This window comes from Hemitrygon akajei, chromosome 16 (genome assembly GCF_048418815.1).
Source record: "Hemitrygon akajei chromosome 16, sHemAka1.3, whole genome shotgun sequence".
In the NCBI taxonomy this organism is placed as follows: domain Eukaryota; kingdom Metazoa; phylum Chordata; class Chondrichthyes; order Myliobatiformes; family Dasyatidae; genus Hemitrygon; species Hemitrygon akajei.
The window spans coordinates 50,306,973-50,325,550 of NC_133139.1; the positions used below are offsets into that span (position 1 = coordinate 50,306,973).

Sequence of the window (18,578 nt, forward strand, 5' to 3'; positions counted from 1 at the left end):
TGCAGCACACGGACTTAGTATCCAGTGAGACGAAGGAGATTGACAGCCAGGAAGCACCCCACAGAGCTGAAGATCTCTCCGCACTTGAGTCGCCTCAGCACTAAACAACAGACCAAGTGAGTTCCACCTCGGCTACCCCAATACATTCATCAAGGAAAGACAGGATCGTAATTTATTTTTTTATTGAAGTTCATCAACAAACAAACATTTCCATAAGATGTATTTCAGATATTGTACCTATATATCATATAAATCACAAATCTCCACAAAGTATTTATCTGAGGTACACACTTATAGAAAAGAGTGGAAAGAAAAATCAAGCAAAAGGAAAGAACTATGTACAAGTAGGGAGTGATCTTTTTTTTTACAACAGATTCATTGATTTGTGAGAATAAAATTAGGCCTATGAGGCATTATGTAGTTAAACCATTTTTCCCAGTATGAATCAAATTATTCCAAATTGGATAAAATTCCCTTGCGTTTGATTGGATTTAATAGCCCATTGACATTAAAAGAAATGAATTTTACCTTGTCCTTAGCCATCTGTATTTATCTGTCAATGTATCATTGAAATTAGAATAAAACTTAATTGATCAACTCCCTGAACAAATAAGAACCAAGAAACGCAAATAATAACAAAAATGGCAACGAACGTGTGATTCCAAGGCTGAGGTCTCTGGTAGATGACCCTGCATTGAGCTAGAGGAAATGTCTAGCTGTGGGGGATAACCCCTCCTACTTGTGAGTTGAGGGCCCCCATTGCAGTATTCATAAAAGTCAGTGAACAAATCCATAACACAGAAAAGATTTCCCTGTGTACTCCTCCTATATATACACACACACACACAAATATATATATACACATACGCACGCACACACACAAATATATACACACATACATTACATACATACACAAATATGCACACAAATATGTATTCTCATTTTGGTGGGGAAAAAGGAGTAAGTGAGCAAATAAAGAATACCAACTAAGTAATATAAAATCCACATTATAATAAGTATTTCTCGAGATAGGTATATCACCATGTACTTTTGCTTCCATTTAGCTTCTCAACATTTTTAAAATTAGTTAAACCTTATGGCTCTTCTGAAGTGGGTGAGGACCGTCTTTAGGAAACTCCCGGTCTCTTCCTGATATATTTCTCTCAGCCTCCTCCCGTCTCCTGTCTTCTCCTTTCTTGCACTACTTCCCAAGTGGAGCGGGATAATTCCTCAGTCTGGCTTTCCTTCGTTTTGGTCACACTGATGGGCAACCCTCTGGCCTTCATGTCTGTAGTCGCCTCTTCCACTGTCTGGTACAACCGCGTCCCATTGTCATAAAACACTTGAAGTTTAGCAGGGTACGGAGTTTGAATTTAATTTTTTTTGCTTTAGTACTCGCTTTACTTCAGAGTATTCTTTGCGTTTCTGCAGGACCGCGGGGGGTAATCTTGGCCGAAATTTATCATCGAAAAACACTCTCTTCTTACCCCAGGCCCTTCGTAGAATCTCCGCCTTGGTGCTGTACCGAAGGAATTTTATTATTATTGAGCGTGGCTTTCTATCCCGTGGTTTCGTGGAGCGTGGTTTCGGAACGCTCTTTTGACTTCCAGCTCCATAGCCGGGGGAAGATCCAGCGCGTCCCGCAGTAACTTTCCAACAAACTCCGTCATAGACGAGTCCTCCACTCCTTCGGGAACGTTGTAGATTCTGACATTTTTCCGCCGTGATCTTCCCTCTAGGTGAAGCAGTTTACCTTCTTGGTGATGTAATATTTTTACTGTCTTACTCAGTATCCATTCCACGTTTTGAACGCGATCTTCCACCTTCTCAATGCGAGTCTCTGCCACTGCTATTTTTTGATTGACGCTGGCGAGCGCTGCCTTAATATCACGGAGCTACTGCTTTATTTCTTTCTGGACCTCCATTATTTCTTTCAGGATTTCGAAGATATTCGCCGCTTTGCCTGAACGAGGCCCAGTATCCGCCTCGCTAGCACGCGGTCGGGTAGGAGAGCCGCTCGCTGCACTCCTCTTGGACGCAGGCTCCGCAGTGTCGCTTTTTTATTTCCATTTCTTATCCCCATTCTTGCCCCCTTTTCAGTTCAAATATTTTTCAAAAAATATTATATTTGACGGGTTAATGGGGCTTAATACGCATTTTTCCGGAGGAGATAGTGACTTAAGCTGCCATTCTCGACGATGACATCACCGGAACCCTCAGGGAAGAAGGATCAAATGGCCTAGATCGTCAGACAACGTCGCCTGGATGCAGTCCGATGATGATCCAGACGGCATCCTGGAAGTTGCCTTAGCAGGCCCAGTACACAGAAAGATTGACTCACTCACAGCCATAGCGTACAATCTAGCTAAGGAACGATTTGGTCCAATGGAGCGGAGAAGTCAGCCAAGTTACCGTGGCAACCAAATAGGAGGGAAAGGGAGGTTCGTCGATTGAGAGGCGAATTAAAGATGCTCAACAAGAGCTTTAAAACCAGCTCACCAGCCGAAAAAGGTATCAAGGACTTAACCAGCATGCTGCAGGAACAGCTGTGTAAACTCCGGAGGGCGGAACATCTTCAACAGCAAAGAAGGAAGAAAGAGAAAAGGCGAGTGCATTTTGTGAGAGATCCATTCAGCTTCACCAGGGCTCTTCTTGGCCAACAAAAACTCTGGTGTACTATCCAGCTCGAAGCCAGAGGTAGAGGAGTTCCTGCGGGAGGCACACAGCGACCCAAGGAGGGGTCAGGGACTAGGAGCCAATCGGGCTGTGCATAGACCAGAAAAACCATCAATTGAGCTGAATGTGAAGGAGCCTACATGGCAGGAAATCCAGGACATCATCCGGAAAGCTAAAGCATCAGTTGCCCCAGGCCCAAGCGTCATACCTTATAAGGTGTATAAGAAATGCCCAAAACTTCTTCAGAGGCTGTGGAAGGTCATGAGAAAGATCTGGGCCAAAGGTACTATACCATCAAATTGGAAATTGGCAGAGGGATGCTTTATTCCAAAGGAAGAGGATTCCTCCACAATTGCCCAGTTTAGGACAATTTCCCTCCTGGATGTGGAATGTAAGATTTTTTTTTCTGTGCTTGCAAGAAGGTTGATTTCTTACATAACGCAGAACCGCTATATCAACACAATCATTCAGAAAGGCGGCATTCCAGGTTTTTCAGGGTGCCTGGAGCACACCTCAATGATTAGCCATTTGATCCGTGAGGCCAAGCAGAAAAAAGGTGACCTAACAGTTGTCTGGTTAGATCTCGCAAATGCCTACGGGTCTATTCCACATGACCTCATCCTAGAACAACTTGACCACTACTACATCCCAGTGGCTATTCGAGACATGATCACCAGCTGCCTAGGAGGATTCAAACTCAGATTTACATCAGTCCATTTCGCAACTAGTTGGCAGGACCTCCAGACGGGGATTCCAACAGGGTGCACCATCTCCCCCACCCTATTTATTATGGGAGTGAACCTCCTAATATCAGCAGCATAAGACGTAACCCGTGGCCCGACACTGGAGTTGGGCAGTGCCCAGCCGGCTCTACGAGGGCTCATGGATGACATCACTATAACAACTGTGTCACATGTCCAAGCAGGATGAGTATTGGAAACTCTGGACAATGTAGCCACTTGGCTGAGGATGTCTTTCAAGTCTTTCCAGGCGTATGGTGATCAGAAAGGGCAAAGTAACTAGAAAGTTTAGCCTCCAAGTTCACGGTGCGGCCATCCCTTCCATCGAAGATAAAAATCGATAAAGTGCTTGGGGAAGTGGTTTAATGCGTCACTGACAGATGGGGCCAATGTCATCAATGCTGTGAAGCAGACAGACGAATGGCTGAAGAAAGAAGATCGACAAATCCGGACTTCCCAGTAAAATTCAAGACCTGGCTGTACCAATACGGCCTTCTGCCCAGGCTTCTCTGGCTCTTCACACTTTATGAGTTCCCCATGACTGCCGTAGAGGGCATCGAGAGGAAAAGCAACAAGCACCTGCAGAGATGGTTAGGAGTTCCCCCAAGCTTCTCTTCAGTGGGCCTCTATATTCGATCCAGGCAGCTGCAGCTTCCCTGTCCTCTGTTGTGGAGGAATTCAAGGTGGCTAAATGCAGAGCCTTATGAAGCTTGAGAGATTCCAATGACGAGCTGGTAAAGCAAGCAGGCATTACAACCAGATCTGGGCGCAAGTGGGCAGCCAACGCAGCAGAAGAGCAGGCGGTGTGTTCTCTGAAGCTGCGAGATATCATCGGCAACCCCTGCGTCGGGTGGCAAGGCCTCGGCTCAGTTCACTTCCAGCAGTGGGGAAATACAGGCGTAAGGAACAAGCGAGACATGGTACAGGCAGAAGTACAGATCTGTGAGGAAGAGAAGCGGATGTCAAAGGCAGTGGAACATGTCCCAGGGTGCCTGGACAAAATGGGATCTGCCCAAGTGTGAGATCTCATGGGTAGAGTTATGGAGACTGGAGCCCTTCTGTATTTCCTTCCTCTTGCAATCCATGTATGACACTCTTCTTTCGCCATTACATCTGTATACATGGGGGATGAGAGAGGACCTGAACTGTAAGCTCTGTGGTCAAAAGGGGACACTGGCTCATGTACTGCCCGGGTGTAAAACAGCTCTAGTTCAAGGACGGTATACGTGGAGCCATGATAAGGTGCTGCTGGCTCTTGCTGACACACTAGAGCGAGAGAGATGCAAGAAGAGGACGGCTGGCCATCACCTTCATCAAAGAGGAAGCCAGGCCTATCACAACCAAAGGCAAATCTGCTGCTAACGGCTAGGCCCTGGGAGATGAGGGTCGATGTGGGAAGGAGGTTGCAGTTCCCGGAGGTGGTGCACACAACCCTCCGCCCGGACATTGTATTGTGGTCAACAGAAGACTGGAAAATAATTCTGTTTGAGCTGACAGTGCCACGGGAGGAGGGATGGGAAGAGGCCCACAAGAGAAGGGCCTTGAAGTACCAGCCCTTAGTGCAGGAGTGCAAAGACAAAGGATGGCAGGCATGGTTGTTCCCTGTGGAGATCGGCTGCAGAGGTTTCCCAGCCAAATCAGCATGGCAGTTGTTGTCAGCTCTGGGCCTGGATGAAAGGAGCAAAAAACAAGCAGCTCGTAGGATGGGGTGGGGGTGGGGGGGGAAAACAGGCAGAATGAGCCTCTTGTTGGATTTGGAGTAGGCAAGAGGAGGGAAGCTGGAAGCCAGGAGCAGATGGGCAGTGATTTGGCCACCACCGCCAGCCCACCAACTGGACAGTGTCGTGGTTAAGGGTCAAAACACTCTGTGAAGGTTGGGAACCACCTGATGACATCTGCTCCTGGCTGAAGGCTACGGTTACCTCATAAGGTATCTGGAGAATGCACCCTAACGGGTAACATCTAGGATTTGATTCATTTTAAGTTCTGATTAAGATTAGTTTGCTATTAGGGAAATACCAAACTGAAATCTAAACAATATTGCCCCATTTTAAGAGGACTTTATGTACAGATGTACCTCCTGTGAGGATTTGGGCTGGTGTTGCAGGGGTGGTCTTTTCACCAAGTGGGACACTTCTGGTCACACCTCTTGAAACTCAATTGACCCCACCCCTAACAGAGAATTCTAAATGTATACCCCTAGGTAGGACTAGAAAAATCAGTGCATTTATTAAGTGTCATTGAAGTTGATGGACAAACAAATAGGACAGCCTTCGTGACAAAATGTGCTGCAGAACCAACATATTAAAATTAATTTAGTTAAGTAACTCGAATGGGAAAGATTTGTGTGCAAATTGAAATAATGGATACCTCACCTTTGTCTTTTGCCAGATCTCATTTCCAAACTCTTCTGCATATTTTTCATCATCAGTAATAAGAAAATTATCAAAAATAGTTCCTGATTTCACCTTTAAAACAAAAGAAAGGAGAAAAGCGATTAGCCAGGGTTGTGAGCATCCACTTCATGCAAATCAATGTCAGTACTTTCAGTGTCACACTGTTTAAAGGTTGTACTCACCCACTTCATAAGCCAGACATGCCAAAATTCAGTACAATCATAATATATCACAACAGTTACAACATAGTACTGGGAATGGACAGAAGACACTACTCTTAGTATTCCAGTCTGTTTGTCAAAATTATCGTCTGAAAGTGGTAATATCTGAATGATGCTACTCAGAGCAGAGCCTTAATATTTAAAAATCAGTCTTCATTACATCCATAACTGCCTGACTTAGAAGTACAAAAAATGTCAACACCAAGACAAGGATGACACAGTCATTGGACTGCACAGAGGAAGAAGCGAGCTGGGCCAGGTGGTGATCCCGAGGAAACACTGCATTGAATGTAATTAGGTACTTGGCGAGAACCTATAAAAAGAAGTTAGGGGTATTGTGGGAGTGGCCATTGTGTGAATGGGCCAGTGTTGGAGTGGGGAGTTGAGACTTTGGCATAGACGCTTAGGAAAGGCGTAGGCTGCAGGTAGATATTTTCTTGTTATTTATTCTTTCTCTCTTCTTGCAAATTTAGAGCAGTGAGGATGGCAGGCTAGGTACTGGAGTGCCCCTCTTGCAGAATGTGAGAAGGCAGGAAGACCTCCAGTATCCCGGATGACTACACCTTCAAGAAGTGCATCTCGTGGCAACTTCGAACAGAAAGTATTAAGGAGTTGGGAGTTGGAACTGGATGAACTTTGGATCATTCAGGAGGCTGAAGGATTGATAGACAGAACATATAATGGTAGTAACACCCAAAGTGTATGACACAGGTAACTGTGTGACTGTCAGGAGGGGAAAAGGGGATAGGCACACAGTTCAGAGTACCTCTGTAGCCATTCTCTTCAACAACAGGTACACTGCTTATAGGATACTGTTGTTTGGGGAGGGATGGGGAATGACCCAACAGAGGAAACCCACAGCAGTCGGGTCTCTGGCACTGAGTCTGGCTCTGCGGCTCAGAAAGGTAGGCGGGAAAAGAGTTGAACTGTAGTGATAGAGGATTCGCTGTTAAGGCAAACAGAAAGGAGGTTCTGTGGACAAGAATGAGAGGTTTGTAACTGAACCGGAGAGGTTCAATATCTTCACTGGATGGTTTACTAGTGCTGCACAGGTGTGGGGTGGGTTTAAATTATAGTTGCAGGGAGATTGGAACCAGAGTGCCAGAACAGATAGTGAAACGGTCATGGTAAAGAATGTTGTCAAACCAACATGTAAACTCAGAATCAAAAGGTTGAGCATGGTGGGGCTAAAGTTCTGAGGGCTGGATGGGATTGAGTTTGTCAGATGTGTTCAGGAAAGTTTCCTTGATTAGTAGATAGAAGTACCAACTAGAGCAAGTGTGGTACTGGGTCACCTATCAGGGAATGAGACAGGGTGAGTGACAGAGGATTGTGTAGGGAAACACTTTCAAACCAGTGATCATAATGTCTGGAGAAAGTGTACTTGATAAATGGGAGGCCTTGGTCAGTGAACTTTGTACAGATTACAGAGGAGGAGATGTTTGCTGTCTTGAGGCAAATTAGGGTGGATAAATCCCCAGGACTTGATAAGGTGTTCCCTCAGATCCTACAGGAGGCAAGTGTAGAAATTGCAGAAGCCCTAGCAGAGATATTTAAAATATGCTTAGTCACGGGTTAAGTGCTGGAGGATCAGAATATAGCTAATGTTGTTCCGTTATTTAAGAAAGGCTGTAAGAATAAGTGAGGAAATTATAGGCTGATGATCCTGTTATCAGTAGTGGGAAAGTTATTGGAAGGTATTCTAAGGGACCAGATATATAGTATTTGGATAGACAGGGTTTTCTGAGGAAGTTACCAGGAAAGAGGATGAAGGCAAGGCAGTGAATGTTGTCTATATGGACTTTAGCAAGGGGTTTGACAAGGTCCTGTGTGGGAGGTTGGTCAAAAAGTTTCAATCACTTGACATTCAAGATAAGGTAGTATATTGGATTGGACATTGGCTTCCTGGAAGAAGCCAGAGAGTGGTTGTAGATGTTTGCCTCTCGACCGGAGGCCCGCGACGAAGGGTGTGCTGCAGAGATCAGTGCTGGGTCCTTTGTTGTCTATCATCTATATCAACGATCTGGATGATAATGTGGTGAACTGGACCAGCAAGTTTGCAGATGACTCTGAGACTGGGAGTGTAAGGGACAACGAGGAAGGCTATCATGAGGTATACAAAATGATGAAGGGTAAATGCAAGCAGACTTTTTCCACTGAGGGTGGATGAGACTAGAATCAGAGGTCATGGGTTAAGGGGAAAGGCAAAATGTTAAAGGGGAACATGAGGGGGAACTTTACTTAGAAGGTGGTGAGAGTGTGGTAGGAGCTGCCAATGCAAGTGGTAGATGTGGGGTCAGTTTCAAACATTTAAGAGAAATTTGGATAGGTACATGGGTGAGAGATGTATGGAAGGCTATGGTCCAGGTGCAGGCCAATAGCACTAGGCAGATTAATGGCTCAGCACATACTAGACAGGCTGAATGGCCTGTTTCTGTGTTGTGGTGTCAGAGACACATTGGGTCAGAATTATCTGTGGACTCTTAGATGTTACTCTGTGTGTTGAATTTGAGCCTTGATCCCAGACGCTTTCTATAAGGCCAGTGGTGGGTGGACTGCATCAGCCAAACTTAGTAGAAGGAATTGAGGGTTAGCGGGGATGAGAGGAGGAGAATGTAGGAGTGGTGAGAGGATTATGATATGATAGGAAAAAGCATAATATATTAGGATACGAGAGGGTTGGGAGGTGGTGTTGAAGTGCACTCAGCTCAGATGACTTAGACTGAAAAAAAATGGCAAAGGCCTAATGCCATACAATGCACTATTTAGTGAAGGTGTTAGTCATGGTCTTGTTCAATGACAGAATGGTTGAGAAGCAATGAGGCCTAACTTGCTTCCATGTTTTAAAGTCCTCATTGCAATGCACATTTTGGAGCACAAGCCAGTGATTAAACTATCAATCTGTTTGCATCAGACTGCCATTAGGCAAAGCCCACCAGGAGTACTGGACCTGACATTATCCCCTCGAAGTAGACATAATCCTGAATTTGCAGTATCATATAAATCTACAATTTACTCTGGAAGTAAATTAATCCATCTCCCTTGTGATATCAGCGACTTCGCCAAGCCAATTATTGAGATTAGGTTATCAGCACTCAGAGTTCCAAATGGATTAAATGAACAAGAGTGTCAATTACTAAATTATTTCCCTAAGTGGTTAGGAATACCAGCAATTACTGACCTGCCACAAATCCAGGCCAATTACACCAATATTCTGGAATTTGTAGAGGCTGGCATCAGGTGTATATTCCGGGTTGTCAATCTCTGGATGGACCCAGTCACCTTTGTAGTTCGGGTTTTTTAACTGTTTTGGTTTCCATTCACCCTAGGCCAACAATGATCAATGAATTTATTACCACAAGAAGCAACCAGTCTGTTATTCTTTAATACAATGTACAAATATCCAAGTTACACGTTAAGATGACTGAACAGTAGGTGGGCCTTTGAGAGTAATCAGTTTGTACAGTTTCAGTTTGGTGATGTTCCACTCCACACATCTGTGAGAAACAATCATTTATAATTAATCAAAATAGTGAAGCATTCTAACTGCATCTCCACTATTAAAAACTGAAACAAGGTCATATTCCACTCTGGGAAAAGTAGGGAAGGATGGAATACCTTGAGCTGAAAACAGGTGAATAACTTCTATTTTTGCAATCAACAAACCACTATTAATGTGAAAATGTAGTATTAAATATTTCAATAATAACTTTTCACATGTAATATACTTCATCCATATCTTACTAAGGTGAACATCTTCCTTCTGTTAAAGGGAAATTATGGGCCTGTTTCTATGTTGTAAATTTTATATAATACAAACAGCTGTAACTACAAGTTTCACTGCCATACCTTGTATTCTGGGTTGGGAATCATTGGAGGCTCCCACTCACCATCCATTTCTTCATCCCAGTCTTCTGGTTTCTGAGCCTCAGGATCAGGAATATTCTCTGGTTTATCCCAATCCTGCATTTGTTAGCAGAGAGATGCTTTAATCAAATCAGGTAAGACCCCCGTAATGGCTTTTGTTTTTAATATCTTGCAACACCAGATATCACCTTATTCTTAGATCAGTGGTTTTTTTTCATCCCACCCTCTCCCTGTAACTTTCCCACAAATCCATTGCTAACAATATTGAGGGAAAGTTAAGAAGTTTGTTAAGATCAGAGTAGAGCAGTTTCACAATTTCCAGCTATATTGTTTTTAAATTCTGCCAGTAAAGGGCACAAAGATCTTCGTTAGTTCGATCTTCATGCCCAATGGAAAAACTCTCTGTGGCAAACCTAAAAAAAATGAAAACAATTCTGTACCATCTACACAACAATGATGCACATGTTTGTCACTGCAGGACAAAACCAGGGCCTTTTCCCAGCAATTGCAGATGGAGCAAGGCAACACAATGACAATTACTGGAATCTCACCTCTGGTTTTTTATCATTTTCATCATCAATTGTCTCTCTGTCATCCCAGTCCTCTGGTTTCTTTGCTTCTGGATCCTTGATCTTCTTTGGTGGCAGGAAATCCCAGTCATCCTCCATAGTGCCTGACTCCACTTTTTCATTGTCAATTTTAACTTCATACGTCTGATCAGGTTTGAGGATTAATGTATAGAGGTGGGTTAGCTCATCATCCTGCCGAGAAAAATAGGTTCTGTGCAATACTGGTCATGTGCTGTCTCAAGCAAATCACTCCAAAACCCAGTGCTGTATCAAGCAGTTAGTGCTGCCTTCTTTTATACAGGGAAGCGTCAAGTTGAAGCTAGATCTTTCTTGTTAAGAACCCGGGGTAAAAAGCATAGAAACTACAAGTAAAAATGAAAACTATCAGAAAATAAAAGAAAAATTAATTTTTTTGATGATCAGTTTGTGGCATAGCACTCCTGTTTCATCTGTCCTTCAAGTTGTCTCTGCCATTTCAATACAGAATGGAAATAAAACTAGAGGTCATTCTGGCTTGATGAAACATGATCTTACTATTTCTCACCTTTAGGTTTCCAGGTCACATATTGTTCCTTAACCAGATCCCAGGCAAACAAACCCATTCCCAGACTCCATTTAAAACTGCAGACTAAAGTTTATTAGCACCTAATGGAAAGCATGGTCTCCCTATTGGTGCTCCCACTTCCTCACGTGTCCCAGTCAACCTAGCAGGTTGTTAGGTTAACTGGCCTCTGTAAATTGTCCCTTATGCTGGTGATTGGTAGAACCTACTGGGAGTTGGTGAGAATAAAAAAATGGAATTAATGTAAGATTAGTGTACATGGCTGGCAGATGGACTAAATACACCAAAGGGCTTGTTTCCATGCTGTATTGGTTTGTATAAACCTGTAAACTTTGATCTCTTCCCTCTTGTACATTTCACCACTCTAATTTGCAGACAATGCTTTGGAGCCTGACAATATATTAAAAGAATTCCATCTTCAAGGTTTTCCGTAAAATCCACTTCCTTGGTTAATCTTGTGGCTACCTCCGAATTCCTTTAGAGTCAGTTTCTCTTAAAGCGCTGTGAAATACTTTGCTAGGGTAATTTTTTTATTATATAGTTTTTATTATTAATACTCACCTTACATTTAATTTCTTTCTTGATGAGGTGGTTTTTGCTTTTATAGTTGAAAATTACATGCACTTTCTTTGTTATATATCCACAGATATCAGGACCTAGGACACCAAATAAACAGACAAATTCAGGTTTGCTGTGGCCACTGCTTAAAATATGCTTCATTTGCATATTAGAAAATTTGTTGTTCATGAGACCTCATTGTCTTTAAATAGCATGTACTAAAATAGTTTATTAGATTCAAAATGCTTTAGAGTGTTGTGGTAGCATAAAGACCTGGCACAAAGAAAGCAGTGTATTCAGGGCACTGTATGGTGAGGCACAGAGTGCATATTGTTGAGCACAATGTTCAGGTATTAAAACTGCTTGTGATGTGTCCTTGATAAAGTTTAAGAAATCATGGTAAATCCACTGAATTTTTGATTGTCAAATGATCTATGAAATAGTAATCAGCTTTGCTTCACATTAAGCAGATGACACAGGCACAATAGGAGAGTTTAACTGTTCACATGCATTTATTAGTCAATTCCTAGTCACCAAACTCAGTCATAATTTATAGATTCCTTTCAATTCAAACCCATTTGATATTGATACAATCAATTTATATAGTCAATTTAATTCAGAATCAGCTTTATTGTCACCAGCATGTGTCAAGAAATTTGTTATAAAACAAATTCCTTATATTCTTTATAAAACCAAATCATTACAGATGCTGGGAATCTGAACTTAAAGAGCAAATGCTGAAAATATTCAGGCCCGTCAGTATATATAGAAAGAAAACACAATGATCATCAGTCTGATTTTTTTTTCCTCTTTTTCTGTTCCTCCCCCTGCCTGTCCAGCATTTCCCATTTTCATCTTCATACAGTGTTGACTTTGCCAACAGGTTCAGTAAACTCACCGAACATGATATAATACTTAGTTTCTCCATGAATGTCTTCCTGATCCACATCTGCTGGAAAGAGCTTGATGTAACCTCCACCACAGTCAATCTTCTGCTCATGTTTCACAGTGAACTGAACAATAAGGGTTTTCCCCTCATTGCTAAATGGTTCAAATCTTGCAGACCGGGCATAAAATTTAGCATCCTGACTAGTCTGAATACCTATGATGAATTGAAAATATGAACATTGAAGTTACTGTTCACAGCCAGTTCTAAAATGGCAGAAGCATACTTGGTACTCCTACGAAAAATAACACAGATGGCTGATAAATATGGGCCTTTATCAATAGAAGCAATTATCCATTTGGGTGAATGCTAAAGGTGATTATTACACAGGCAAACATACACAAACACCTATACAATGCTAGAAAGGGTGATATAAGGAGAGGCAGCAAATTTAGATCCTCCTGATGTAATTGGAGTCAAATTTTCATGATACACAGACAGAAAAGCAAGTTACAAGGATGCAGAGTATAGAAGTTGCTGTACTTCTCTGTGACTATGTAATATACATAGGCTATGTGATTGGGGTAAAATTTGAAGGATAAAGTGTAACTGGAAATTATCCACATGATAGGAAGAATGAAAAATAGAATGCTGTTTAAATGGACCAAAGATGCTGTGATGGTGAGGGATCACAGTGTATTGATACATATTTATATGTTCAAACAAGTAACTGGAAAGGCAAATGGATTGGCCTCCATTACAAAGCAAAAGGAATTTCAAAACAGGCAAGATTTTCTTCAGATAGATTAGGTATTTGTCAGACCACTTCCTGTAGTTTTGCTCTAGTTAATTAGGGAAGGTACAAATACATTTGAGGCAGTTCATAAAAGGTTAATCAGGTTGATTTCTGGTTTGATGTTGCTGACTAATGGGGAAAGATAGAATCTATACTTAGTGCAATTTAAAAGAATGAGGTGAAACACAAACAAGATTCTGATTGGGCTTGAAAAGATAGGTGCTGAGATGATGACTTTACTTATGAGGACATCAAGAAATAGGGGAGATAGTCCTAGAATAGGGGTCATTAGCTAAGATAAAGATGAAAAATATCTTCTCTCATGGGGTGGCAAGAATCAGGGAATGATTTACCTTAGAGGACTGTGACAGCCAACAGAAACAAAATTTTACTCTTTGGGGAGAGAAGAGTTATGGACAGCAAAGTTCAATTTTCAAAGTACATTTATTATCAAAGTAGATATCCATATATAACCTTGAGATTCATCTTCCTGCAGGCAGCCAAAAACAAAGAAGTGTAGCAATGTGCTATACACAGCGCTGAAATAACGGCACGCAGTCGGTAAGTCGTTTCGAGACTAGTTTATTCAAACTTCGCGGCGCTGGCATTTAATCCCTAGCGTCCACCCTCTCCGGGCGGAAATTACGTCAGAGGTGCATTATCAAAGTCTCTCCCCGCGCGCTGGCTATTTGTGAGCCGGTTCGCCTGTGCAGAAAGTGGGTCGCCACATAACTCCCCCCCCCCCCCCCCCAGAACCGGCGATACACCCCCCAATGTCCACAGTCTGGATCAGCCTCTGTTTGGGAGGTCTACCTCTGCGCTGTGGTGCCTGAACCTCGACCGGCTGCACCGTCCACATGGGCTGATTTGAGTCGGTCCACCGTGAAATCCTCCTCTCTCCCCCCAATGTCCAGAACGTACGTGGACCCGTTGTTGTTGATCACCTTGAACGGCCCCTCGTACGGCCGCTGTAGCGGTGCCCGGTGTCCGCCCCTTCGTACAAACACAAACTTACAGTTCTGCAGGTCTTTGGGTACATGGGTCGGGGTCCGTCCGTGCTGTGAAGTCGGTATGGGAGCCAGGTTGCCGAACCTTTCACGTAGCCTGTCCAGGACTGCTGCGGGTTCTTCCTCTTGACCCCTTGGGGCTGGTATGAACTCCCCGGGAACGACCAGGGGTGCGCCATACACCAACTCAGCTGACGAGGCATGCAGATCCTCTTTGGGCGCTGTGCGAATTCCAAGCAGGACCCAGGGAAGCTCGTCCACCCAGTTAGGTCCTCTCAAGCGGGCCATGAGAACCGACTTCAAGTGACGGTGGAAGCGTTCCACTAGTCCGTTCGACTGTGGGTGGTAGGCAGTTGTGTGGTGTAGCTGTGTCCCCAAAAGGCTGGCCACAGCCGACCACAGGCTGGAGTAAACTGGGCGCCTCTGTTGGAGGTAATGTGGGCCAGTACCCCGAAGCGTGCTACCCAGGTTGCAATCAGTACTCGGGTGCAGGAATCGGCAGATGTGTCGGTGAGCGGGACCACCTCTGGCCACCTCGTGAACCGGTCTACCATAGTTAGGAGGTACCGCGCTCCTCGGTAGTGATGTGCTACACACAGTGCTGAAATAACAACACGCAGTCGGTAAGTCGTTTCGAGACTAGTTTATTCAAACTTCGCGGCGCTGGCATTTAATCCCTAGCGCCCATTCTCCCTGGGCGGAAATGACGTCAGAGGTGCATTACCAAAGTCTCTCCCCGCGCGCTGGCTATTTGTGAGCCGGTTCGCCTGCGCAGAAAGTGGGTCGCCACAGAAGCATAATAAAACCAACTAAAATCCTCCATGCAACACAGTCAAACACCCAAAGTTCAAAAATAAAAACAAATTGCGCAAATAAGAAAAAGTAAACAAATTATTCTAGATCGTTGGAACCTCTTTTGGGGCAGGAGAGACCTGTACAAAATGAACAGGTTGCACTTGAATCCCAGGGGGACCAGTATCCTGGTGGGGAGGTTTTCTAAGGCTATTGGGGTGTTTAAACTAGGATTGCTGGGGGGTGGGAAACAAACTGAAGAGATGGAGGAAGAGGCAGATGGCTTACAAATAGAGAAAGCTTGGAGACAGTGCGAGAGGGAGGATAAACAGGTGATAGAGAAGGGTCGCGCTCAGACTGATGGGTTGAGATGTGTCTATTTTAATGCAAGGAGTATTATGAACAAAGCAAATGAGCTTACAGCGTGGATCAGTACTTGGAGCTATGATGTTGTGGCCATTAGAGACTTGGATGGCTCAGGGGCAGGAATGGTTACTTCGAGTGCCAGACTTTAGATATTTTAGAAAGGACAAGGAGGGAGGCAAAAGAGGTGGATGCGTTGCACCATTGATCAGAAATAGTGTCACAACTACAGAAAAGGAGGAAGACTTGAGGGATTGTCAACGGAGTCTCTGTGGGTGGAAGTTAGGAAAGGGATGGGTCAATAACTCTACTGGATGTTTTTTTAAGAACAGACCACCCAAAAGTAACAGGGACATCGAGGAGCAGATAGGGAGACAGATTCTGGAGAAGTGTAATAATAACAGGGTTGTCATGGTGGGAGATTTTAATTTCCCAAATATCAATTGGCATCTCCCTAGAGCGAGGGCTTTAGATGGAGTGGCGTTTGTTAGGTGTGTTCAGGAAGGTTTCTTGACACAGTATGTAGATAAGCCTACAAGAGGAGAGACTGTACTTGATCTGGTATTGGGAAATGAACCTAGTCAGGTGTCAGATCTCTCAGTGGGGAGCATTTTGGAGATAGTGATGATAATTCTATCTCCTTTACCATAGCATTGGAGAGGGATAGGAACAGACAAGTTAGGAAAGCGTTTAATTGGAGTAAGGGGAAATATGAGGCTATCAGGCAGGAACTTGGAAGCATAAATTGGAAACAGATGTTCTCAGAGAAATGTACGGAAGAAATGTGGCAAATGTTCAGGGGATATTTGCATGGAGTTCTGCATAGGTACATTCCAGTGAAACAGGGAAAGGATGGTAGGATACAGGAACCATGGTGTACAAAGGCTGTTGTAAATCCAGTCAAGAAGAAAAGAAGAGCTTACAAAAGGTTCAAAAAACTAGGAAATGATAGAGATCTAGAAGATTATAAGACTAGCAGGAAGGAGCTTAAGAAAGAAATTGGGAGAGCCAGAAGGGGCCATGAGAAGGCCTTGGTGGGCAGGATTAAGGAAAACCCCAAGGCATTCTACAAGTATGTGAAGAGCAAGAGGATAAGACATAAGAGAATAGCACCAATCAAGTGTGACAGTGGAAAAGTGTGTATGGAACCAGAGGAGATTGTAGAGGTGCTGAATGAATACTTTGCTTCAGTATTCACTATGGAAAAGGACCTTGGTGATTGTAGGGATGACTTACAGTGGACTGAAAAGCTTGAGCATGTAGATATTAAGAAAGAGGATGTGCTGGAACTTTTGAAAAGCATCAAGTTGGATAAGTCACCAGGACTGGACGAGATATACCCCAGGCTACTGTGGAAGGCAAGGGAGGAGATTGCTGAGCCTCTGGCAATGATCTTTGCATCATCAATGGGGATGGGAGAGCTTCTGGAGGATTGGAGGCTTGTGGATGTTGTTCCCTTATTCAAGAAAGGGAGTAGAGATAGACCAGGAAATAATAGACCAGTGAGTCTTACTTCAGTGGTTGTTAAATTGATGGAGATGATCCTGAGAGGCAGGATTTATGAACATTTGGAGAGACATAATATGATTAGGAATAGTTAGCATGGCTTTGTCAAAGGCAGGTCATGCCTTTCGAGCCTGATTGAAATTTTTGAGGATGGGATTAAACACATTGATGAAGGTAGAGCAGTAGATGTAGTGTATATGGATTTCAGCAAGGCATTTGACAAGGTACCCCATGCAAGGCTTATTGAGAAAGTCAGGAGGCATGGGATCCAAGGGGACATTCCTTTGTAGATCCAGAACTGACTTGCCCGCAGAAGGCAAGAGTGGTTGTAGATGGGTCATATTCTGCATGGAGGTCGGTGACCAGTGGTGTGCCTCAGGGATCTGTTCTGGGACCCCTATTCTTTGTGATTTTTATAAATGACCTGGATGAGGAAGTGGAGGGATGGGTTAGTAAATTTGCTGATGACACAAAGGTTGGAGGTGTTGTGGATAGTGTGGAGGGCTGTCAGAGGTTACAGTGGGACATTGATAGGATGCAAAACTAGGTTGAGAAGTGGCAGATGGAGTTCAACCCAGTTAAATGTGAAGTGGTTCATTTTGGTAGGTCAAATATGATGACAGAATATAGTATTAATAGTAAGACTCTTGGCAGTATGAAGGATCAGAGGGATCTTGGGGTCAGAGTCCATAGGACAATCAAAGCTGCTGCGCAGGTTGACTCTGTGGTTAAGAAGGCATACGGTGTATTGGCCTTCATCAATCGTGGGATTGAGTTTAAGAGCCGAGAGGTAATGTTGCAGCTACATAGGTCCCTGGTCAGACCACATTTAGAGTACTGTGCTCATTTCTGGTCGTCTCATATAGGAAGGTTGTGGAAACCATAGAAAGGGTGAAGAGGAGATTTACAAAGATGTTGCCTGGATTGGGGAGAATGCCTTATGAGAATAGGTTGAGTGAACTCGGCCTTTTCTCCTTGGAGCGACAGAGGATGAGAGGTGACCTGATAGAGGTGTATAAGATGATGAGGGGCATTGATCGTGTGGATAGTCAGAGGCTTTCCCCCAGGGCTGAAATGGCTAGCATGAGAGGGCACAATTTTAAAGTGCTTGGAAGTAGGTAGAGGAGATGTCAGGGGTAAGTTGGTTTTTTTTTGTTGTTGTTTTGTTTTTTTTACACAGAGAGTGGTGAATGCGTGGAATGGGCTGCCGGCGACGGTGGTGGAGGTAGAAAGGAAAACAGAGGGCCATGGGTAACCCTAGGTAATTTCTAAGGTAAGGTCATGTTCAGCACAGCTTTGTGGGCCGAAGGGCCTGTATTGTGCTGTAGGTTTCTAAATAACACACAGAGCATGAAGCACAGAGTCTTTGAGAATGAGTCCATAGCCACGAAGCCAATTCCGCACTGCAGCCAGCCCAGGAGCCTCGAAGCCAGGAAGAGTACTGAAGAAAATAATGCCTCTCAGAGTAGTGAGCTGAATACCAGTTCATCCTTTGATCTCGAACTCAATGCCTGGATCTTTATAATCTGGATCGACACTTAAATTGGTTCTTTTACCACTCTTGGGTGTGGGACCACCACTTCAATCCAACCCAAAGATTCAATCAGGTCTGCTACAGCAATGGCTGCCGTGGCCATAC

The 18,578-nt window shown here is 43.8% G+C and overlaps 1 protein-coding gene across 1 annotated transcript in view; it reads right to left on the reverse strand.

Annotated features, from left to right (window-relative positions):
• The window catches only part of LOC140739653 (uncharacterized), a 160,561-nt gene that overhangs the window by 133,874 nt on the left and 8,109 nt on the right, over window positions 1–18,578 (reverse strand). The window contains exons 3-8 of the mRNA XM_073068028.1: window positions 12,488–12,691; window positions 11,593–11,687; window positions 10,452–10,661; window positions 9,883–9,996; window positions 9,215–9,358; window positions 5,792–5,884 (exon numbers count right to left, since the gene is read on the reverse strand). Coding sequence (XP_072924129.1) covers window positions 5,792–5,884; window positions 9,215–9,358; window positions 9,883–9,996; window positions 10,452–10,661; window positions 11,593–11,687; window positions 12,488–12,691 — 860 coding nt within the window. The remainder of the gene's footprint in view (window positions 1–5,791; window positions 5,885–9,214; window positions 9,359–9,882; window positions 9,997–10,451; window positions 10,662–11,592; window positions 11,688–12,487; window positions 12,692–18,578) is intronic.